The 25919-nt window shown below is 37.9% G+C and overlaps 1 protein-coding gene across 1 annotated transcript in view; it reads left to right on the forward strand.

The window, feature by feature from the left end:
- Window positions 1-25919, forward strand: part of LOC128690760 (WAS/WASL-interacting protein family member 1-like) — a 169535-nt gene that overhangs the window by 120372 nt on the left and 23244 nt on the right. The window contains exons 8-10 of the mRNA XM_070088323.1: window positions 2897-2951; window positions 3982-4041; window positions 15748-15846. Of these exons, the coding sequence (XP_069944424.1) occupies window positions 2897-2951; window positions 3982-4041; window positions 15748-15846 (214 nt within the window). The remainder of the gene's footprint in view (window positions 1-2896; window positions 2952-3981; window positions 4042-15747; window positions 15847-25919) is intronic.

Consider the following 25919-nt stretch of genomic DNA (forward strand, 5'->3'; position numbering starts at 1 on the left):
GCTCACACTCCAGCTTGTCAGGTTCCAAAAACTATTTGCCTCCATTCACTCCTGTCCAACACAGTCACACATACCTGTTACATGTCCAAGCCCCTTGCACACAAAACCTCTTTTACCCCTCCCCTCCCCCATCTGTCTTTTCCTAGGATGACCCCTATCCCTCCTTCCCTCCACTACAGATTTATACACCTCCAGGTCATCCTATTTTGCTCCATCCTCTCTAAATGACCAAACCACTTCAGCAACCCCTCTTCAGCCCTCTGAATAATACTTTTAGTAAATCCATACAACCTCCTAATTTCCAAGACATGACAACTCCACTGCCTCCAGCCTCCTCCTAGTTGCAGCATTTATAACCCATGCTTCACACCCATATAGGAGTGTTAGTACCACTATACTCTCATACATTTCCCTGTTTGCCTCCTTGAATAACGTTTTTTGTCTCCACAGATACCACAGTGCACCACTCGCCTTTTTTTCTTCATCAGCTCTGTGATTAACTTCATCCTTCATAAACTCATCTACTGACAAGTCTGCTCCCAAATATCTGAAGACATTCACTTCTTCCATACTCCCTCCCTCCAATGTGATATCTATTTTTTCTTTACCTAACTCATTTGATACCCTCATCACCTTACTCTTATCTATGTTCACTTTCAACTTTCTTCCTTTACACACCCTCCCAAACTCGTCCACTCACCTTTGCAACTTCTCTTGAGAATCTTCCAAAACCACAGTATCATCAGCAAAAAGTAACTGTGTCAACTCTCATTTTGTATTTAATCTCCCATAATTTAATCTGACCCCTCTCCCAACACCTTAGCATTTACTTCTTTTACAACCATCTATAAATATGTTAAACAGCTGTGGTGACATTACACATCCCTGTCTAGGACCTACTTTTACTGGAAAGTAATCTCCCTCTCTTCTACACACCCCCTAACCTGAGCCTCGCTATCCTTGTAAAAACTCTTTGAAGTATTTAGTAACTTAGTACCTATTCCATGCACTTGCAACATCTGCCACATTGCTTCCCTATCTACCTTATCATATGCCTCTTCTAAATCCATAAATGCAATGAAAACTTTCCTTCCTTTATCTAAATATTGTTCACTTATATGCTTCAATGTAAACACTTGATCTGCACATCCATTACCCATTCTAAAGCCTCCTTGCTCATCTGCAATCCTGCTCTCTGTCTTACCTCTAAATCTTTCAATAAACATGTCAGCCCTTTCCCACCGAGGCAGGGTGATCCAAAAAGAAAGAAAAACCCAAACAGGAAGGAAAAACTTTCACCATTACTCATACATAATCACTGTATTTGCAGAGGCGCTCAGATACGACAGTTTCATATGGTCAGCATTTTCATTTTTATTATTTTTCATTATTGAAATGCAGTATTTCAGATAAATATTTGTTTTGCGTGTAGGTAGTAGGTTGGTAGACAGCAACCACCCAGGGAGATACTACCGTCCTGCCAAGTGAGTGTAAAACGAAAGCCTGTAATTGTTTTACATGATGGTAGGATTGCTGGTGTCTTTTGTCTGTCTCATAAATATGCAAGAATACAGGTACATCTTGCTACTTCTACTTACACTTAGGTCACACTACACATACATGTACAAGCATATATATACACACCCCTCTGGGTTTTCTTCTATTTTCTTTCTAGTTCTTGTTCTTGTTTATTTCCTCTTATCTCCATGGGGAAGTGGAGCAGAATTCTTCCTCCATAAACCATGCGTGTTGTACGAGGCGACTAAAATGCTGGGAGCAAGGGGCTGGTAACCCCTTCTTCTGTATAAATTACTAAATTTAAAAAGAGAAACTTTCGTTTTTCTTTTTGGGCCACCCTGCCTTGGTGGGATACGGCCAGTTTGTTGAAAGAAAAAAATTGTTTTGTGATTGTTGCTACAGCTATAATGAATTAAAGTTTTGCTTGCTTAGCATTAATCCTTGCCAAAGAAAAAAGGATTGATTTTTGGAAATTATTTTAACAGTTATTAAGAAGTCTTGGGATATTCAGATTTATAAGTACGGCCTCTCCTCACTTAGTGACGTACTCGTTTACCAATGCCTTGGACTTACGATGGGCTCTCTGATCAATATTCATACCTAAATAATGTATATTAGAGCTGATTTCCTCTATTCTGTTTATTTTAATATACAGTACACTACTGAATGAATATTTAAGAATATACCAGAAATGTTATAAATGATGCAAAGGTGACATTAAAACAATATCAAAGATGGTTGACACAGACTCACTACCATTATAGTATGCTTCTCACTTAATGACAAATTCGTTTAACGATGTGGTCTTAGGCATGGAACTCCGTCGTTAAGTGAGGAGAGGCTGTACAGTAATTTTAAGTTTATGCAGTATAAGTCTTCTTTTCTTTCAACAAACCAGACGTATCCCACTAAGGCAGGGTGGCCCAAAAAGAAAAATGAAAGTTTTTCTTTTTAAATTTAGTAATTTGTACAGGAGAAGGGGTTACTATCCCCTTGCTCCCGGCATTTTAGTCGCCTCTTACAACACGCATGGCTTACGGAGGAAGAATTCTGTTCCACTTCCCCATGGAGATAAGAGGAAATTAACAAGAACATGAACTAGAAAGAAAATAGAAGAAAACCCAGAGGGGTGTGTATGTACATGCTCGTTCATGTATGTGTAGTGTGACCTAAGTGTAAGAAGTAGCAAGATGTACCTGAAATCTTGCATGTTTTTGAGACAGAAAAAAGACACCAGCAATCCTACCATCATGTAAAACAAATACAGGCTTTCATTTTACGCTCACTTGGCAAGACGGTAGTACCTCCAGGGGTGGTTGCTGTCTACCAGCCTACTACCTACATGCAGTATAAGTATTTTTATTTAATTTCTCTTTAGCCTCCTGGCACTGCACCACCACCCCCGCCCAACAGAGTGTCATCACGCCAGTCAGGTAAGCGCATTGTCTCCCACTTCAGCACTCTCCCTCCTAGACTTTCACATAACTCAGTGCATATATATACTTCAGATAACTCTTATTTTAAGCAGGATTCTTCTCGAGCCCAGTCAGTAGATCTACTAGACCTCAGTTTCCAGGGTGATGACTCAAATGTTTTCTCACAAAGTCAGTGCATAGATTGTGAAGCATGTGCCTTTGAAGCTCAAGAAGAGCAGCTACCACACTGTAGGGATTGTCACCAGAAAATGTATCGAGAAAGAGAATGTCCGGAGTGCAGTAAGTACGTCCTCAGTCGAGGAGCTGCAACACAGTATGGCAGCTTAGAGGAAGACAAAGCATCTTGTTTTACTGCTTGCAACCCCATCTATAAGAAATCTAGTCAGGGAAGTAAAAATTCAAAAAAAGAAACAAAGAAAAAATAAAGCAAACTGAAACATCAATAAAAAAAGTATTGAAGACAAAATATAGTACAGCAGTAAATGCCTTCCACTATAATTTTTTGAGAATGCATCATTGAAAAGGTGAGAGAACACTTTTTTTTAAATTGGGTTTAATTTTTATAGCATCATTTTTTGACAATATGGTAAGAAATATGAATCAGCTGTACTATACATGCTCTTTACTTTAAAATGTTAACAATACATTACAGTACAGTTGTGTTTTTCATAGTGAAAGCTCTCTTATTTACATTTTTTTAATATTCATTATAAGATAATTTTAGCTTTGTAAATTACATCTGTAATTAAGAATTTTCTGAATAAAAGTAAAAGTTCCTAATTTTTAATTTGGAAAATGTATCTTATTCAGATTTTCCCTTTGATTAGGAGAGGCATCTAGTTTCTGTTGTTAGGAATTTCATACAGTTTTCACACCCATGCACATGCATTAGTTCAAGTAACAGGGAGGTCACAGTGCTACATAGTGTTTAGAGATACTGTAATTTATTATTATTTATTTTCTCTAATTAATGTTACTATTCACATTTTGTTTACTCTTATGCATTCTCTACCATCTATGGGCCCAGCTTATGAGGCATACATGATATATTATCACCTCTATCAGGCATATTACAGTCTCTTTTTTTGTAAGTCATGATAATTTTTGTGGTAGCTACAGTATGATGTTTATGTTCCTTTAACTTTTCATTTTAACTTAATTGAAGTTTAGCGTAAATCCTGAATAACGTAGCTTTGCATTTTATAGTTACAATAGAGGAGCCACAGTATCGGTATTTTTCCACAAAGATCAAGACACATATGCACTTTTAAAAGGCATATATTTATTCTTAATAAATATCTTGAAAAGTGCATATGTCTTATCTGCATACTTTCAACATCATATTTTTCAAGTCATTATTTTTCATTCCTAGTCATATGTTGTCAGTTGATCTTGGTAAATACTTTAGGTTCTTCCACGACTCAAGTAGTATAGAACACTAGGCAGAATTACATCCAGAAGAAAATTTATTTTTTACACCAAATTTAATTAGCCAATTATTTTTTATTTGTATTTTCGGGTCACCCTACCTTAGTGGGAAATGGCCGATGTGTTAATAATAATAAAAGAAATTATATTGTTATTATATTACTATATATTAAAAAATACAGTTGACTGTCGATTAAGATGGTAGTTACCTTTGTGAAAACAGAGCCTAATCAGAAAATTTCTAAATTGAACTGTAGAACATGTGGGGAGAAATAAGGTGATGTTCATTAGACCTACAAAAAAAGTCAGCCAAAATTTGTTGAAGCTCTAATTTGTTAAAACTAAAAAAAAAATCAAGTTTTCTATTTATTACATTATAGTTGTCATTGCTTGTTGATATGGAAATACAGTGGTCCCTCAATTATCGTCCTTAATCCGTTCCTGGAAGTGGGACTATTATCGAAATAGACTATTTTCGAATCAATTTTCCCCATAAGAAATAATGTAAATTCAATTAATTCGTTCCAGACACCCAGAAGTATCAACAACAATTTTTTTGTTTTTTACCTAAAAGATAGATTTACATGCACAAAAGAATGAACATTCAACATGACAGTTACCTTTATTGAAGGCTGTTGTTGAATGGAAGACAGGGAGGAGGAGAGAGGGAAGAGAAGTTATTGTTTGGAAGGGGAATCCCCCTCCATAAGGACTCTAGGTCACTTCAGGGGTCACTTCCCTAGTATAAATATAGATTTACATGCAGAAAAGAATGCCAAATAAATGTAAAGCACTAATAAAATGTATAAAGGAACATTGGTAATAGGGGTAGTTGATGAGTGGAACGGTCTGCCAAGTAGGGTGATCAAAGCTAAAACATTGGGTAGTTTCAAATTTAGGTTGGATAAATATATGAGTGAGAGGGGTTGGATTTGAGTCAGACTTGCACCTGAGCTTATTGCTTGGGTAGCATTTGTTCTGTTAGTGGGTTGGATTTGTGAAGGACTGGCCTAGTATGGGCTAACAGGCTTATTGCAGTGTTCCTCCTTTCTTTTGTACTTATTGAAGACTTGTTTGTGTGAGGGAGGGATGGCGTGTTTATTGTTGGAGAATATGACACTAATATCAACTCTACGGCTTATTTATCTATCACAACTCAACTAATATGACATAAACAATATTAATAACATAGAAACATGGAATATACTCTAGAATGAATAAAATAAGTCATTACGTATGTCACGAGAGGTGTTGTGTTGTGTTGTTGTTGGGTATATAAGGGCCACTGAGAGTAAGCCGTCCATAATGGTGGTGAAGCAGCAGCTGAGGCGGTGGTGTTTTCTGTAGCCCTATGTAACTCCAACAACATTGGAGGAGTTGGTATAATCGCTGAATCACTAAAGAAGGCACCCTCTACCACCATCACTATCACCTTCTACCACTATTACAACTGCTACCACCATCACTACCACCTTCTACCACTATTACAATTGCTACCACCATCACTACCACCTTCTACCACTATTACAACTGTTACCACCATCACTACTACCTTCTACCACCATCACTACCACCCTCTACCACCATCAACCACTGTCACAACTGCTTCCACTCTACCACCACCCACCTTTGTATTTTTCTACAAACATTTTCATAAATTATGTGTGTTTCTCACATTCTTTACCAAAGGGCTGGCACTAGAAGCTTTCTTTGGAGCTATGGTGACTTATTTAGCAGTTGCAAGCACTAAAACAAATTGAATATTATGAAATATTTCGTATGAACAAGTGAGGGGACCGTCGCTCACTGGTAAATAATGGCACACTGGCTGGGAAGAGAGGCTGAGGCGGCTCAGAGTGTGAGTACGTGTCCCGGATGAAGGACGATTAGCCAGTAAACCGACCATTTGCGAGCCAATGTTTGGACGAGAATAACCCGACAATTTCTGAAAAGGACGACTATTGAGCCAGACGGTTATTGAGGGACCACTGTATATCTGGAGGGTTGATGTGACCCTGTACAATACCTGTATACACACATGATAATCCATTCCAGAACTGTTACCTGCCACAACTATCACTTGCCTCCACCACAGCCACAATCACCTGCAAACATCAGTAAAAATACCATGTATTACCAGCCAGAAGACAAGATTTTTTTTTATTAAATGTGCTCAGCATACTTACCATAATATGAATGCAAGCCCCCCCCCTCCCCCCTTCCAAAAAAAAAAATTGAATAAGGAGGAAACCTTCTCAGGTTATCAGCATGTGCTGTTGTTATTGTTGGGTTTAAAGTTGTGATGGCCCAGGTGTCATTGTGTCCATCTCTCTCTTGTGAAATTAACAACCAGAATGCTTTTGTAATTATAAAACTATTTAATGTATACACGTATTAATGAATTTACTTAAATAAAAAATAAAGTATCATTTCCCTTGCATTTTCGGTAAAAAAGATAAAAGTAGTAAGGAGCAGTGGGCGTTGGTAGACTCTTGCTGTAGTGGCCCTCAACACCACCAGCAACCACCCCTCACACGTCCTTGTTATATATCCCAAAACACGAGTGTGCCAACTAAAATGATACACAGATTTGTATGTACTAGGTACCGTATACACATGACATTCAAGTTCCTTTCATTTTTTAACCTTGATTTTTTCAAAGGAGGAGAAGCAGTGGTTATATAAACACTGGTGGAAACTGGTCCAGTGGACAGGGATAGTTCCTGTGAACCCCAAATATGCAAATCATTTATTTTCACAAAATAAGAGTTTAATAACTGAATTGATGTACCATATATATATATATTCTTTCTTTCAACACACCAGCCGTCTCCCACCGAGGCAGGGTGACCCAAAAAAAGAAAGAAAATCCCCAAAAAGAAAATACTTTCATCATCATTCAACACTTTCACCACACTCGCACATTATCACTGTTTTTGCAGAGGTGCTCAGAATACAACAGTCTAGAAGCATACACATATAAAGATACACAACATATCCCTCTAAACTGCCAATATCCCAAACCCCTCCTTTAAAGTGCAGGCATTGTACTTCCCATTTCCAGGACTCAAGTCCGACTATATGAAAATAACCGGTTTCCCTGAATCCCTTCACTAAATATTACCCTGCTCACACTCCAACAGATCGTCAGGTCCCAAGTACCATTCGTCTCCATTCACTCCTATCTAACACGCTCACGCACGCTTGCTGGAAGTCCAAGCCCCTTGCCCACAAAACCTCCTTTACCCCCTCTCTCCAACCCTTTCGAGGACGACCCCTACCCCGCCTTCCTTCCCCTATAGATTTATATGCTTTCCATGTCATTCTACTTTGATCCATTCTCTCTAAATGACCAAACCACCTCAACAACCCCTCTTCTGCCCTCTGACTAATACTTTTATTAACTCCACACCTTCTCCTAATTTCCACACTCCGAATTTTCTGCATAATATTTACACCACACATTGCCCTTAAACAGGACATCTCCACTGCCTCCAACCGTCTCCTCGCTGCTGCATTTACCACCCAAGCTTCACACCCATATAAGAGTGTTGGTACTACTATACTTTCATACATTCCCTTCTTTGCCTCCATAGATAACGTTTTTTGACTCCACATATACCTCAACGCACCACTCACCTTTTTTCCCTCATCAATTCTATGATTAACCTCATCCTTCATAAATCCATCCGCCGACACGTCAACTCCCAAGTATCTGAAAACACTCACTTCTTCCATACTCCTCCTCCCCAATTTGATATCCAATTTTTCTTTATCTAAATCATTTGACACCCTCATCACCTTACTCTTTTCTATGTTCACTTTCAACTTTCTACCTTTACACACATTCCCAAACTCATCCACTAACCTTTGCAATTTTTCTTTAGAATCTCCCATAAGCACAGTATCATCAGCAAAAAGTAACTGTGTCAATTCCCATTTTGAATTTGATGCCCCAAAATTTAATCCCACCCCTCTCTCGAACACCCTAGCATTTACTTCTTTTACAACCCCATCTATAAATATATTAAAGAACCATGGTGACATTACACATCCCTGTCTATGACCTACTTTTACCGGGAAGTAGTCTCCCTCTCTTCTACACACCCTAACCTGAGCCTCACTATACTCATAAAAACTCTTTACAGCATTTAATAACTTACCACCTATTCCATATACTTGCAACATCTGCCACATTGCTCCTCTATCCACTCTATCATAGGCCTTTTCTAAATCCATAAATGCAATAAAAGCTTCCCTACCTTTATCTAAATACTGTTCACATATATGCTTCAATGTAAACACTTGATCTACACATCCCCTACCCACTCTGAAATCTCCTTGCTCATCTGCAATCCTACATTCTGTCTTACCTCTAATTCTTTCAATTATAACCATACCATACACTTTTCCTGGTATACTCGGTAAAGTTATTCCTCTATAATTTTTACAGTCTCTTTTGTCCCCTTTACCTTTATATAAAGGGACTATACATGCTCTCCACCAATCCCTAGGTACCTTCCCCTCTTTCATACATTTATTAAACAAAAGTACCAACCACTCCAACACTATATCCCCCCCTGCTTTTAACATTTCTGTCATGATCCCATCAGTTCCAGCTGCTTTACCCCCTTTCATTTTACGTAATGCCTCACGTACCTCCCCCACACTTACATTCTGCTCTTCTTCACTCCTAAAAGATGGTATACCTCCCTGACCAGTGCATGAAATTACTGCCTCTGTTTCTTCCTTAACATTTAAAGGTTCCTCAAAATATTCTCGCCATCTTCCTAATACCTCCATCTCCCCATCTACTAACTCCCCTACTCTGTTTTTAACTGACAAATCCATACTTTCCCTAGGCTTTCTTAACTTGTTTAACTCACTCCAAAATTTTTCTTATTTTCATTAAAATTTCTTGACAGTGCCTCTCCCACTCTATCATCTGCTCTCCTTTTGGACTCTCTCACCACTCTCTTTACCTTTCTTTTACTCTCCATATACTCTGCTCTTCTTATAACACTACTTTGTAAAAACCTCTCATAAGCTACCTTTTTCTCTTTTATCACACCCTTTACTTCATCATTCCACCAATCACTCCTCTTTCCTCCTGCCCCCACCCTCCTATAACTACAAACTTCTACCCCACATTCTAATACTGCATTTTTAAAACTATTCCAACCCTCTTCAACCCCCCTACTACTCATCTTTGCACTAGCCCACCTTTCTGCCAATAGTCGCTTATATCTCACCCGAACTTCCTCCTCCCTTAGTTTATACACTTTCACCTCCCTCTTACTTGTTGTTGCCACCTTCCTCTTTTCCCATCTACCTCTTACTCTAACTGTAGCTACAACTAAATAATGATCCGATATGTCAGTTGCCCCTCTATGTACATCCTGGAGCCTACCCATCAACCTTTTATCCACCAATACATAATCTAATAAACTACTTTCATTACGTGCTACATCATACCTTGTATATTTATTTATCCTCTTTTTCATAAAATATGTATTACTTATTACCAAATCTCTTTCTACACATAGCTCAATTAAAGGCTCCCCATTTACATTTACCCCTGGCACCCCAAATTTACCTACTACTCCCTCCATAACATTTTTACCCACTTTAGCATTGAAATCCCCAACCACCATTACTCTCACACTTGATTCAAAACTCCCCACGCATTCACTCAACATTTCCCAAAATCTCTCTCTCTCCTCTACACTTCTCTCTTCTCCAGGTGCATACACGCTTATTATAACCCATTTTTCACATCCAATCTTTATTTTACTCCACATAATCCTTGAATTAATATATTTATAGTCCCTCTTTTCCTGCCATAGCTTATCCTTCAACATTATTGCCACTCCTTCTTTAGCTCTAACTCTATTTGAAACCCCTGACCTAATCCCATTTATTCCTCTCCACTGAAACTCTCCCACCCCCTTCAGCTTTGTTTCACTTAAAGCCAGGAAATCCAGCTTCTTCTCATTCATAACATCCACAATCATCTCTTTCTTATCATCTGCACAACATCCATGCACATTCAGACTTCTCACTTTGAAAATTTTCTTCTTCTTATTCTTTTTGGTAATCTTTACAGGAAAAGGGGTTACTAGCCCATTGTTCCCGGCATTTTAGTTGACTTTTACAACACGCATGGCTTACGGAGGAAAGATTCTTATTCCACTTCCCCATGGATATAAAAGGAAAAGTAATAAGACCAAGAACTATTAAGATAAAATCAAAGAAAACTCAGATGAGTGTGTATAAATAAATGTGTACATGTATGTGTAGTGTGACCTAAGTGTAAGTAGAAGTATCAAGACATGCCTGTAATCTTGCATATTTATGAGACAGACAAAAGACATCAGCAATCCTACCATCATGTAAAACAATCACAGGCTTTCGTTTTACACTCACTTGGCAGGACGATAGTACCTCCCTGGGTGGTTGCTGTCTACCAACCTACCTTATATATATATATATATATATATATATATATACATATATATATATATATATATATATATATATATATATATCTATATATAAAATTTTTTTTTTCAACAAGTTGGCCGTCTCCCACCGAGGCAAGGTGACCCAAAAAAAAAAGAAAATACTTTCATCATCATTCAACACTTTCACCACACTCACACATTATCACTGCTTTTGCAGAGGTGCTCAGAATACAACAGTTTAGAAGCATATACGTATAAAGATACACAACATATCCCTCCAAACTGCCAATATCCCAAACCCCTCCTTTAAAGTGCAGGCATTGTACTTCCCATTTCCAGGACTCAAGTCCGACTATATGAAAATAACCGATTTCCCTGAATCCCTTCACTAAATATTACCCTGCTCACACTCCAACAGATCGTCAGGTCCCAAGTATCATTCGTCTCCATTCACTCCTATCTAACACGCTCATGCACGCTTGCTGGAAGTCCAAGCCCCTCGCCCACAAAACCTCCTTTACCCCCTCTTTCCAACCCTTTCGAGGACGACCCCTACCCCTCTTTCCTTCCCCTATAGATTTATATGCTTTCCATGTCATTCTACTTTGATCCATTCTCTCTAAATGACCAAACCACCTCAACAACCCCTCTTCTGCCCTCTGACTAATGCTTTTATTAACTCCACACCTTCTCCTAATTTCCACACTCCGAATTTTCTGCATAATATTTACACCACACATTGCCCTTAGACAGGACATCTCCACTGCCTCCAACCGTCTCCTCGCTGCTGCATTTACCACCCAAGCTTCACATCCATATAAGAGTGTTGGTACTACTATACTTTCATACATTCCCTTCTTTGCCTCCATAGATAACGTTTTTTGACTCCACATATACCTCAACGCACCACTCACCTTTTTTCCCTCATCAATTCTATGATTAACCTCGTCCTTCATAAATCCATCCGCCGACACGTCAACTCCCAAGTATCTGAGAACATTCACTTCTTCCATACTCCTCCTCCCCAATTTGATATCCAATTTTTCTTTATCTAAATTATTTGATACCCTCATCACCTTACTCTTTTCTATGTTCACTTTCAACTTTCTACCTTTACACACATTCTCAAACTCATCCACTAACCTTTGCAATTTTTCTTTAGAATCTCCCATAAGCACAGTATCATCTGCAAAAAGTAACTGTGTCAATTCCCATTTTGAATTTGATTCCCCATAATTTAATCCCACCCCTCTCCCGAACACCCTAGCATTTACTTCTTTTACAACCCCATCTATAAATATATTAAACAACCATGGTGACATTACACATCCCTGTCTAAGACCTACTTTTACCGGGAAGTATTCTCCCTCTCTTCTACACACCCTAACCTGAGCCTCACTATCCTCATAAAAGCTCTTTACAGCATTTAATAACTTACCACCTATTCCATAAACTTGCAACATCTGCCACATTGCTCCTCTATCCACTCTATCATATGCCTTTTCTAAATCCATAAATGCAATAAAAACTTCCCTACCTTTATCTAAATACTGTTCACATATATGCTTCAATGTAAACACTTGATCTACACATCCCCTACCTACTCTGAAGCCTCCTTACTCATCCGCAATTCTACATTCTGTCTTACCTCTAATTCTTTCAATTATAACTCTACCGTATACTTTTCCTGGTATACTCAGTAAACTTATTCCTCTATAATTTTTACAATCTCTCTTGTCCCCTTTCCCTTTATATAAAGGGACTATACATACATATATATACATATATATATATATATATATATATATATATATTTTTATATATATATATATATATATATATTTATATATATATATACACACACACACACACACACACACACACACACACACACACACACACACACACACACACACACACACACACACACACACACACACACACACACACACACACACACACACACACACACACACACACACACACACAGATACAGTGGACCCTCAGCTAACGATGGCATCACCTAACATTAAATACAGCATATGATACATTTTAACGCAAAAATTTTGCCTCGGCTAACGCTAAAAAACTCACCCTACGCAATTCGTTCGAGGCGCATCCACATGTGGCCTGAGCGCGCCTCAGGTGTCCCATGGGTGCCAGTGTTTACAAGCCAGCCAGTGAGGTCGCATCTACGCATACAATTGGAACGTTTCATATTATCACAGCGTTTTTAGTTATTGTACCTGCAAAATAAGTCACCATGGGCTCCAAGAAAGCTTCTAGTGCCAACCCTGCAGGAAAAAGGGTGAGAATTACTATGGATATGAATAAAGAGATAATTGCCAAGTACGAAAGTGGAGTGCGTGTCTCGGAGCTGGCCAGGTTGTATACCAAACCCCAATCAACCATCGCTACTATTGTGGCCAAGAAAACGACAGTCAAGGAAGTTGTTCTTGCAAAAGGTGCAACTTTGTTTTCAAATAAGAGATCGCAAGTGATAGAAGATGTTGAGAGACTGTTATTGGTGTGGATAAACGAAAAACAGATAGCATTAGATAGCATCTCTCGAGCGATCATATGTGAAAAGGCTAGGAAGTTGCATGAGGATTTAATTAGAAAAATGCCTGCAACTAGTGGTGATGTGAGTGAATTTAAGGCCAGCAAAGGTTGGTTTGAGAGATTTAAGAATCATAGTGGCATACATAGTGTGATAATGTGACTATTACAATGACAATGTTGTGAACCACTTTAGACAAATTCAAGGAACGGGAGGTACAGGCCTCTACGGACAGATATGTTGTGCGACAGAGGTCCAGTGACTCTCAAGCTGGTCCTAGTGGCATTAAAAGAAGAAGGGAAGTAACCCCAGAAAAGGACTTGATACCTCAAGTCCTAATGGAAGGGGATTCCCCTTCTAAATATTAACAGCTTCCACACACTCCCCTCCTCCCATCCCATCATTCATCACCAGATCTTCAGTAAAGGTCAGTGTCAGTTTGTGTGTATTAAAATTAATATTTCATGTGGTAAATTTTTTTTTTTTTCATACTTTGGGGTGTCTTGCACAGATTAATTTGATTTCCATTATTTCTTATGGGGAAAATTAATTCAGCTAACGATATTTTCAGCATACGACGAGCTTTCAGGAACGGATTAATATCGTTAGCTGAGGGTCATATATATATATATATATATATATATATATATATATATATATATATATATATATATATATATATATATATATATATATATATATATATATATAGTGCACACAGTGTATTGTATTTACATTATATTTTGTTTCCTTTTATCATAACCCTGATTATGCAAACTGAAGGAAGTAAATGATGTATAAATCTTGGAGTCCCTCTCAGTTTATATATAAACATAATCTCCAGTATCCTAACATTTTATCCCTGATGATGAAAAGGATATGAAAACACTGCATGGTATGCAGGAAACAGCCAATTTAGTCACATTTGTTGGTTTTTCTAAAGACTCATGTGGTGATGAACAATTTATATATAAACAGTGTATTCAGTAGTGACTCTCTGAACTTCAAACATAGACATTTATCATGGCAGTGCCGCAGAATTATCCATTCAATTTTTCCATTTACTTACTGTATTTCTGAAACTGTAATGTCATTCACTAACATTTTCAACATTTGTATAAATACAGCTGTGGTGAGTGAATTGACTGTTAGTGGCCCAGCAGTGTGTAGTTAGTTTAATTATCAGTTAGTTACTAACCTTCTTGTACTGGCTTTTAGCTACAGTTACACTGTCATAAATAAGCAATCATGGCATAATGATCAAAAAACTGTCAGGTAGCGAAAAATTCCTGATTATTATTATTATAATCAAGGGGGAAGCGCTAAACCCGGAGGATTATACAGCGCCTGGGGGGGGGGATGTGGAAGGCATTCAGGCTTAATTCGGGGAACTGGAGCACAGATCCAATTCCCTAAATCAAGAGCCCCTCACCAACATCAAGGAACCTTCCTTGAGGGAAAAAAAAATCCTGAAAGTTCACATCTTAATCGACAGTCTACTGTACTGTATTCATCGTCTTGAGACAAAGTGTGTTGCTTTTCTTGGATGCTGTTTTAGTTTTACACCTAGTATTTCACAGATGCTGTTTATGGGTTTTTCCATGTATTATTATTAGTTGTATTTAACACTAAACCTGTGTGGGTTATTCTACACCAGGAATGATGGAGACTTGATACTCCATCCTCTAATTGCAACCCAGTCTCTGACCAGTGATGCTGTTAGTGATTGCCTCCTTGTAGGGAATGAAACTTCAAGCCCATCATTGTAACACATTCCTGTATATCTATTTCCAAAATATTTTTATCATTGGTTAACTGCTGAAAGTGCAGTTAGGCTGTAGTTCCTCATAGTTTGTGTATAAAGTATGGGACTTACCATTATAAATTTATTGAATCAAAGGGAGCTTGAGAGCTTTCAGATACAGTATACTGTATTTTGTTAGAATTTGCTTTATAATACTGTGGGTAATAATTTTGCTAATTGCTTAGTGAATAGATAGCTTTACAATTAAAACTTATAGCCTATTTTGCTGTTTGAAGTATTTATCACTTATGTTATATTAGTTATATAGAGTATAAACAACTCCATTGTCCAGAGTTTGGATATGTAATGAATATATTGAAATACTGCAGTTTATTGTTTATAATAAATGGTAAAATTGTTCATATAATTAGATGTTTATGCTCACTGATTGTTTATTAATTTTTCTTTTCAGCCATTATAAATGGATAAGCTGCAATAGAACATTTAAAATTTTCATTTCTTAATGCATAAATCTAATAAATAATATTGAGTTATAAAGGAGCATCACATTCATTTCATTGACTTCTAACATTGCAGGTGGTGATTTTGAGAGCAAATTTCATTTCCGCACTGCTCAACACTTCCCATTACCAATCATATACCAGAACTGCACCAAGACCTACCCTAGCCAGAATGGTAAGAGAGGCAGTCGACCTAGTGAACAACCTCCTGAAGCTCCGACATACCCTCTACCCTCACCTCAAATATTACATCCACCCTTACCCATATTTCCTGCACAAATGTATTCCGGGCCCTCTCTTTCTCCTAATCTTCCTCCTCGTGGTAATCTTTGTAATACTAGTAATTTTAATGAACATTTCTTGAATGAACCAGTGTACGATACATTACCTTGAAACTCCCCTCATTTTCAGCATTAGTGGAAATTATAAATAAGCTATTCATAATGGTAGACGTTTATAATATAGCATTTTTTAGTAAAATCAATTATTTGCTGTACTTATATAAAGAATTAGGTAGAGAACATGTTTTACTTGACTTCTTTTATGGGTTAGGGTATTTACAATTTTGTTTCGTAGGTAAGAGTGAGATAATACTGGTAGGTTTGCAGAATGTGTATTTATTGTTTGTATGTTATAAGCCAAAAGTGGCTCAAAGGTAGGACATGTCTTCAGCCCCCCTCAGCCCAGAAAAAAAAAATATAAAGATTAAAAGCAGACTGCTAACAGGTTCTCCATGTGTGTGTTTTTTTTTTTTTTTTTTAAGTCGGCCATCTCCCACTGAGGCAGGGTGACCCAAAAAGAAAGAAAAAATCCCCAAAAAGAAAATACTTTCATCATCATTCAACACTTTCACCTCACTCTCACATAATCACTGTTTTTGCAGAGGTGCTCAAAATACAACAGTTTAGAAGCATATACGTATAAAGATACACAACATATCCCTCCAAACTGCCAATATCCCAAACCCCTCCTTTAAAGTGCAGGCATTGTACTTCCCATTTCAGGGCTCAAGTCCGGCTACATAAAATAACTGGTTTCCCTGAATCCCTTCACTAAATATTACCCTGCTCAAACTCCAACAGCTCATCAGGTCCCAAATACCATTCGTCTCCATTCACTCCTATCTAACATGCTCACGCACGTTTGCTTGAAGTCCAAGCTCCTCACTCACAAAACCTCCTTTACCCCCTCCCTCCAACCTTTTCGAGGACGACCCCTACCCCGCCTTCCTTCCCCTACAGATTTATATGCTCTCCATGTCATTCTACTTTGATCCATTCTCACCAAACGACCAAACCACTTCAACAACCCCTCTTCAGCCCTCTGACTAATACTTTTATTAACTCCACACCTTCTCCTAATTTCCACACTCTGAATTTTCTGCATAATATGTACACCACACATTGCCCTTAGACTGGACATCTCTACTGCCTCCAACCGCCTCCTTGTTGCAGCATTTACGATCCAAGCTTCACACCCATATAAGAGTGTTGGTACCACTATACTTTCATACATTCCCTTCTTTGGCTCCATAGACAACATTTTTTTGTCTCCACATATACCTCAATGCACCACTCACCTTTTTTCCTTCATCAATTCTATGATTAACCTCATCTATTTTGCTAGAAGCAGAAAGGTGTCATATACCATGCATTATTTTGGTTGCTTGAACCCTTTCACAGTCATGAACACTGGAATTAATGTCAGTTTTTTTTTTTTTTTTAAAAATCTGAAATTATTCAGAATTTTGTTCGGAAGTTAATGACATAAAAAATGTGAAATTTGATGGAGAACTTGCAGAATTATGCAAATGCAAAGTTTTGCAATCTGAGTCTGGGTGTAATTTACACATAAATGATTTCATCTAATTTGAGTCCTGTTTTAAGCCAATTCCCATGCTCAATTCGACCAAATTTCTTGTTATTGCACTAGTTTGCTTTCTGTTCTATCAGTTGAACAAGAGAAGATGCCTATTCATCTATCAGAAATACCCTATAATGTTCAGAGAAGTTGGTAATTTGGCCAGTTTTGCATGAAATTAATAAAATTCCAATTAAAATTAGACTTAAAAATAAACACTGTAGCAGCCACTGTAGCAGTATTTTCTCTGTTCATTAATCCAATAACTGTGGGAGACCTGAAAAAAAATTGTGTGGGGATGATTTTGAAAAATAAAAAAAAAATTCTTAGTCAAGAGTTTGTTTTTCTAATTGAATAAGACTAAAATGAGTAAAATCAGATGAAAACTTACAATTTTTTGGTATGTTGAAGTTGGTGAAAAAATGACCACTAATCAGCAACAGTATCTTTAAAGTACCAGTGATGTTTACATTTTACAATTATTGGTGCTAATATATGATTGTTTTTTAAATTGCCTTTAATTTTAACATTATACTAGTTTTTTATAATACTAGATGTGTTTCAAGGCGTTTTAGCACTTCACTTGGAATAATTGGTATAGATACAGTATGACTGGTTTTTGTTCTTTTTTTCTTTTTTTTTACTATTTTGGTTTTCTAAGGCTATGTATAAAGGATATTTATAACATAACAATTGTTTCAGAGTGTAATACTCCTCAAAATGTGGAAATAAGTAATATTGATTAACTTTACTGGGTTATATATAAGGTATATATACTTTATAATTATTATTTAAATTATATTTTTCTACTGTTTTACTCTTCTAGGGCTGTGTATAATGAATACTTATAATATTACAATAACTTTAGGGTATAATATTCATTAAAACATGGAAATTATTCACATTGACTTTACTGGGTTATTCTGGGTTATATACCTAGTGTGTTTGGTGGCTGAATTCCACTAATAGCATCATGAAATTGTCATAAATTTGGACTGAATAAGTCATCTTTCAACCACTTGCACACCTTGTTTGCTGGTAGGAGAGGTGGTGGTGGAACAACAGCTCCTGGTTCTTTTATTTACTTCTGCTAGTGAGACGTACTAGTATGTCGGCCATACAATCATTCCCTGAGTAGTTAACTATGATATATTGTGTGGACCCTGCTGGCCTTAGATTTTTTTCAAATGTATGAATAGATGGAAGAGGTTCCAAAGAGTTGTCTTGAGGTAAAAAATATTGGCAGATGGCAGATTTGTGGGTACAAAAAATGGTGTGTACTAGTATGTCGGACACAGTTGAAGTTTTACCTTATTTCTCGGATAAAATATAAGCAAGAAGGATTGGTTGTGGTTTAAGGTGTCCCAGCAATTGAAACAGTCCTAACAGAAACCTATAAGATATACTGGAGGGGGCCAGGGGGCCCCTGTCATTCCTCAGAAAAATCATCATATTTCTCCCACTTTGAGTCCTATTTCTTGCTACATCAGAGCTGAAACTGATAAAAATCATTTCTGCTTCAGTAATATGTTTTCCATTCTGTCAGTGATACCAAGAAACAGACAATGTAACAATAAAAACTATCCTAGAGAGCACCTCAAAGTTGCTATTTTAAACTCAGGAAATTGTAATAACATGATTGTAAACAAACCACAGTATGGGTGGGGTTACACACTGGCCTGGAGTGTGATGACTCGCCTGATTCTAACCCCTCCTGTACTGTAGTATGTTTGCAATCATGTTATGATTTTGTGAGTCATGATGACAGTTTTGAGGGGACTTGAGCTAGAGCTTGTCATAGCCATGCTGGTGGGAGATTCATCTGTAAAAACTTGAATTTGTGGTCACAGTGTGGCCCATACTAGCCTCTCTGTTTACCTGGAGAGGGTTTCGGGGGTCAATGCCCCCACAGCCCGGTCTGAGACCAGGCGGCATGGTGGATCAGGGTCTGATCAACCAGGCTGTTACTGCTGGCCGCATGCAAGCTGATGTACGAACCACAGCTCGGTTGGTCAGGTACTGACTTGAAGTGCCTGTCCAGTGCCTTCTTGAAGACAGCCAGGGGTCTATTGGTAATCCTCCTTAGGTATGCTGAGAGGCAATTGAACACTTATTGTGTTGTCTCTCAGTGTACTCGTGGCACCCCTGCTTTTCGTCTGGGAAATGTTGCATCTCCTGCCGAGTCTTTTGCTTTCATATAGAGTGATTTTTCATGTGCAAGTTTGGTACCAATCCCTCCAGGACCTTCCAAGTGTATATTATCATGTATCTCTCTTGTCTGTGGGAATACAGATCAAGGACCTTCAACCGTTCCCAGTAGTTTATGTGCCTTATCGCGCTTATGTGTGCCGTGAAAGTTCTTTGTACACTCTCCAGGTCTGCAATGTCGCCAGCCTTGAAGGGGGCTGTTAATGTACAGCAGTATTCCAGCCTAGAGAGCACAAGCGATTTGAAGACAATCATCATGGGCTTGGCATCCCTAGTTTTGAAGGTTCTCATTATCCATCCTATCATTTTCCTAGCGGATGAGGTAGATACATTGTTGTGGTCTTTGAAGGCGAGATTCTCTGACAATATCACTCCCAGGTCCTTCACATTACTTTTCCGTTCTATTGTATGGTTAGAATTTGTGGTATACCCTAACACATTTTTAATTTCTTCAAGTTTTCCATATCTGAGTAGTTGAAATTTCTCCTCATTGAACTTCATATTGTTTTGAGTGGTCCATTCGAAGATTTGGTTGATGTTCGCTTGGAGTCTGGCAGTGTCTTCGATGGAAGTCATTGCCTTGGTGATCCGGGTGTCATCCGCAAAGGAAGACACAGAGCTATGGCTTACATCTCTGTCTACGTCAGAAATGAGGATGAGGAATAGAATGGGAGTGAGTACTGTGCCTTGTGGAACAGAGCTTTTTACCATGGCTGCCTGGGACTTTACTCTGTTTACTATTACTCTTTGTGTTCTATTTGTCAGGAAGTTGTAGATCCATCTACTAACTTTTCCCATTATTCCTTTATCCCGCATTTTGTGTGCTATTACACCATGGTCACACTTGTCGAAAGCTTTTGCAAAGTCTGTGTATACCACATCTGTATTTTGTTTATCCTCTACAGCATCCAGGACCTTGTCATAGTGGTCCAGTAGCTGGGACAGGCAGGAGTGATCTGCTCTAAACTCATGTTGCCCTGGGTTGTGTAACTGATGGGTATCTAGGTGGTTGACTATCTTGGTTCTTAGAACCCTCTCAAAGATTTTTATGATGTGGGATGTTAGTGCTATCGGTTTGTAGTTCTTTGTAATTGCTTTACTGCCACCTTTGTGGAGTGGGGCTATGTCTGTTGTTTTTAGTGTGTGTGGGATGACGCCTATGTCCATGCTCCTTCTCCATAAAATGCTGAAGGCACGCGATAGGGACTTCTTGCAGTTCTTGATGAACACAGAATTCTACGAGTCTGGGCCTGGGGCAGAGTTATAATAATATCCGAGAGTTTTGGGATGACCAAATTTTGGGTTTCGTTCATAAAGAATTCATTTGGATTGTCGACCCTTAGAGTGGGCAGTGGATCGCTGAACACTGAGTCATATTGGGACTTTAGTATCTCAATCATTTCTTGGCTATCATCTGTGTATGTCCCATCCTGCCTAAGCAGGGGCCCAATACTGGATGTTGTTTTTCCCTTAGATTTGGCATAAGAGAAGAAGTATTTTGATTTTTCTAAATTTCCCTTATGGCTTTTAGTTCTTCCTGTGATTCTTGTTTCTTATAAGATTCCTTCAGCTTAAGTTCGATATTTGCAGTTTCATTGACTAGTGCTTCCCTTCGTATTTCAGATATGTTGACCCCACTCAGCAGCTCTGTGACTTCGCCTTCGTCTGTATAGGGAACGTCTCTCTCTTTCTAGTTTACATCTTCTCTTTCTTTTTCTTAATGGAATGTGTCTTGAGCAGATCTCAAGAGCCACAGAATTCATTTTTTCAAGGCAGATGTTCAGGTCCGTGTTGTTTAGGATATTTTCCCAGCTTGTTTCATTTAGGACATGGTTTACTTGATCCCATTGTATGTTTTTGTTATTGAAATTGAATTTCGTGAAGAGACCTTCATGACTACTAAAATTTTGCTGGTCCGGAGCCCTGTGCATACATGTCTGTATCTCTATTATGTTGTGATCTGAGTGAATTGTCTTTGATACAGTTATATTACATAACAGATCATCATTGTTAGTGAAGATGAGGTCCAGCATATTTTCTAGTCTTGTAGGCTCTACTATTTGCTGGTTTAAGGTGAATTTGTTGCAGAGATTTAATAGTTCGTGTGTGTGTGTGAATTTTCATCTGAGCTGCCTCCCGGGGTGATCTCTACTAAAACATTGATTGCTATACTCCTCCATTTTAGGTGTCTCAGGTTGAAATCTCCTAGTAGTAAGATGTTTGGAGCAGGAGTTGGGAGATTTTCCAGACAGTGGTCAATTTTCTCAAGCTGCTTCTGGAATTGCTGGGAAGTTGCATCTGGAGGCTTAAATACTACCACAATGACAAGGTTTTGGTTTTCGATCTTTATCACCAAAACTTCAACTACATCATTTAGTAATTCTGTGCAAATGAGTGACTGTGTGACATACAGGCCATCCCCCCCTTGTTGCCTGTTTAGTCTGTCACATCGGAATAGGTTATAACCTGGGATAAATATTTTGTTGTCATAATGATCCTTTATGTGGGTCTCTGTGAATGCTGCAAACATTGCATTTGACTCCGTGAGCAGTCCCTTGATGTAAGGAATTTTGTTGTTTTTTGACGGCTTTAGACCCTGTATGTTTACGAAGACAAATGTCGTATTGGTGGAATTTAGGGGGGTTTTATTTGCTGGCTCTAATACCTGTTGTTCTGGGGTAGAGGCCAATGTACGTGCCTCTGCTCCAGAAGTGTTTTCAGGTGGTGTAGGACTATTGTCATTTCTTGCCAGTCTTTTTCTCCTTCTGGCCCTAAAAAAAAACCTCTGTCCCTGGAGAGGTTGAGGTTCCTCTCTTTTGTTTCCCATAGTCTGGCTGGTCTGTGTCTTCTAGTCCCCTTTAGATGATATGCCTGACAGTATGCAGTGTAGCATTTTCTTTTATGGATTGATGAGTGACACATTTCTGGGTGAAATAAGTTGCAAGAGAGGAAGTTGCACTCTCCTGTTGTCATGTGGGTGCAGCATTTTTTGGGATAGTCAAAGGTGCATGTCCCACCTGTTTTACCAGATATACTGTGCCTGCAGATACCCAAGGCATAGTATTTACATAGATTGTACTTCTGTTTGCTAGGATTTATTGTAGCTACATTCACTGCTATTGCATTTATTTTTCCTGTTTCCTCAATATCTTTTACCCCTGTATGGACATCAGTGCTGTGGTGTATAAACATACCTAGTTGGATGAATCTTATTGTAGCCAGCTGGCCCAGTGGCTTACACACTGGCCTGGAGTTTTACGACACACTTGCCATGGGTTCTAATCTCACCTGTACCATAGTTTGTTATTTTAAACCAAACACAAGTTCGGAAGTTTACTTTTCCCTTCATTCATTGCACAGGGCAAGATTTTTTTTTTATACTGTGTATACTCATTACACAGATCCATTCTCTCATGTCTGGGGCAAAATTTTGCCTCAAGGCTTATTTGAGGGAACTGAGCTCAAGACGTAGATCTACACGAGCAAAGCCGACATAGATCCATGCGACATAGATCTATGTGACATAGATCTATGTGACATAGATCTGCGTGAGAGACAGTGAAAGGGTTAAACAGACGTTAACAACTTGGGACTGTGGCAGTCTTGGGAAGGCCACTGTGCAGATTATATTGTGTCATGGACAAATGTAATTGTATTGTTATTATTTGTAATGATTGTTTACTTTTAAGCAAACATGAGTGTGTGTGTGTTAAGACATGAGGGAGGGTTAACAAAAGTTTGAAAGACATAATTTTATTCATAGAATTTTATATCATCACTAGTCCAAATAATGCTTATATATTTATATATATCTATAGATTTATAAACTGGTTAGCCAGATTTGAGTCCTGGAGGTGGGAAGTGCAGGCAGTGTTTGATGCACTTCTGGCAAGGCAGAGATGGAATGAGTGATTGAAAGTGTTTCTTCTTTTTGGGGCCACCTTACCTTGGTGGAAGATAGCCGGTATGTTAAAAAATTAAACTAATAATAATAAATTGCATTAATTTCTATTGGATGATAAATATTACAGCATAATTAGGTTAGGTTGCAGTGTTCAGATTTAATAAAAGGGCCAGATCCATTAAACTGCAAAGCTTTTCATACAAATTTGAGTATTCCACTGGCACTTTTTAACTACAGTGGTGCCTCAAGTTTCAAACAGCTCCCAACTCAAACAATTATGTAAGTGTATTTTTGTAAGTGTATTTTTGGGGGTCTGAAATGGACTAATCTAATTTACACTATTCCTTATGGGAACAACTTCATTCATTATCGGCACTCGAATAGCCTTCTGGAACGAATTAAGTTCTTAACTCGAGGTACCACTGTATATGCTATAGAGTACTACTATACATTGTTTATTTAGATATGATTGGGATAGAGGGCCTGTCTTAGCCAGTAGGCCTGTTGCAGTGATCCTGTATTCTTGTTAGATTGAATGGTTACATTTGTTTTTTACATGGTCAAGCCATTCTACTCGTTTGACCTTAGCATAGTGGCTTTGACACATCAATCCAATTAGTGCATTCTTTTTCACTTTAGTCTCTTCATATATATTTGTTAGGCTAAACTTAAGAGAAAACTTAAGATTTGAAGATCATCTTTTTAGTGCAGAACAAAATATCAACACCCATTGGAATTTTTAAATTATCAAATTTTATTCCACTGTCACTTAAAAAATAGGGTAGACTTGTATATGAAATTTATGAAAAAGTAAGGATTTGTTTGGCAGCAGTCAGGGGATGACTTGTACACAAAGTTGGGATATACTCGAGTATATACTATATTATATTTCTGGGTAAGTGCTATTCAGTTACAGATTCTGAATTTAAAATTAATTTTCCAAATTTAGGGGAATCAAAAATTTTCAGTTAAAAGTTTCAAATTAAAAACAATACTTTTTTCTCCTTTTAATTAATCAAAACAGAAAGTATCATAAAAAACTATGATGAAGAAATATGTTCTCTCTATACTGCTTGTCATTTCTCTTATGCTTGGTGAAATTTTGAAAAAAAATTTGTTTATACAAGTAGTGTTTGATTATGACTAAAACAGTCAATTGTATACTTGTTCAAGGGAAGTAAGGTGCCTAGATGTAGGAATTATTAATGAATCATTTATCTTGAATCTTAATTATAAACTTCGTTTCTTCTTCTGCATTGTAGATGCATTTATGGCTTGGTGTGTGAGCATTTGTGAATTTCTTGTAAGAGTGCACTCAGGAATAATAAAATCTCATTTCTTTTTTAAATACTGGCCAGCTTTCAGTGAGATAGGGTGACAGTAAAACAAAGAAAAACTTTCACCATCATTCATTCAGTCACTATCTTCCCAGAGGCATGCTGACATCATAGTTCAGATGATCCTCTGAACTGCAACATTTCCTTCCCTCTTGCAAAGTACAGGCACCTCCAGGACCCAAGTCTGACTAACTGGTTTCCCTAAATATTTTTATAAATGTTACCATGCTTACACTGCAACAGCACATCAAATCATAAAAACTACTTGCTTCCACTCACTCCAATCTTAACATGCTTACACAAGCCTGCTGGATGTCCAGGCCCCTAGCATTCAATACCTCTCTTTCTCTCTCCTTCCACCACAGATTTATATGTCCTCCTAGTCATCCTATTGTCCTCCTTTCTCTCTAAATGGCAACTCTTCTGCCCTCTGAGTAATAATAATAATTCTTTCTTTCTTTCAACACACCGGCCGTATCCCACCGAGGCAGGGTGGCCCAAAAGGAAAATGGAAAGTTTCTCCTTTTACATTTAGTAATATATACAGGAGAAGAGGTTACTAGCCACTTACTCCTGGCATTTTAGTCGCCTCTTACACATGCATGGCTTACAGAGGAAGAATTCTGTTCCACTTCCCCATGGAGAAAAGAGGAAATAAACAAGAATAAGAACTAGAAAGAAAATAGAAGAAAACCCAGAGGGGTGTGTGTATATATGTGCTTGTACATGTATGTGTAGTGTGACCTAAGTGTAAGTAGAAGTAGCAAGGCATATCTGAAATCTTGCATGTTCATGAGACAGAAAAAAGGACACCAGCAATCCTACCATCATGTAAAACAATTACAGGCTTTCATTTTACACTTCACTTGGCAGGATGGTAGTACCTTCCTGGGCAGTTGCTGTCTACCAACCTACTACCTAGTATAATAATAATTATTA

Source organism: Cherax quadricarinatus, chromosome 24 (assembly GCF_038502225.1).
Source record: "Cherax quadricarinatus isolate ZL_2023a chromosome 24, ASM3850222v1, whole genome shotgun sequence".
Classification (NCBI taxonomy): domain Eukaryota; kingdom Metazoa; phylum Arthropoda; class Malacostraca; order Decapoda; family Parastacidae; genus Cherax; species Cherax quadricarinatus.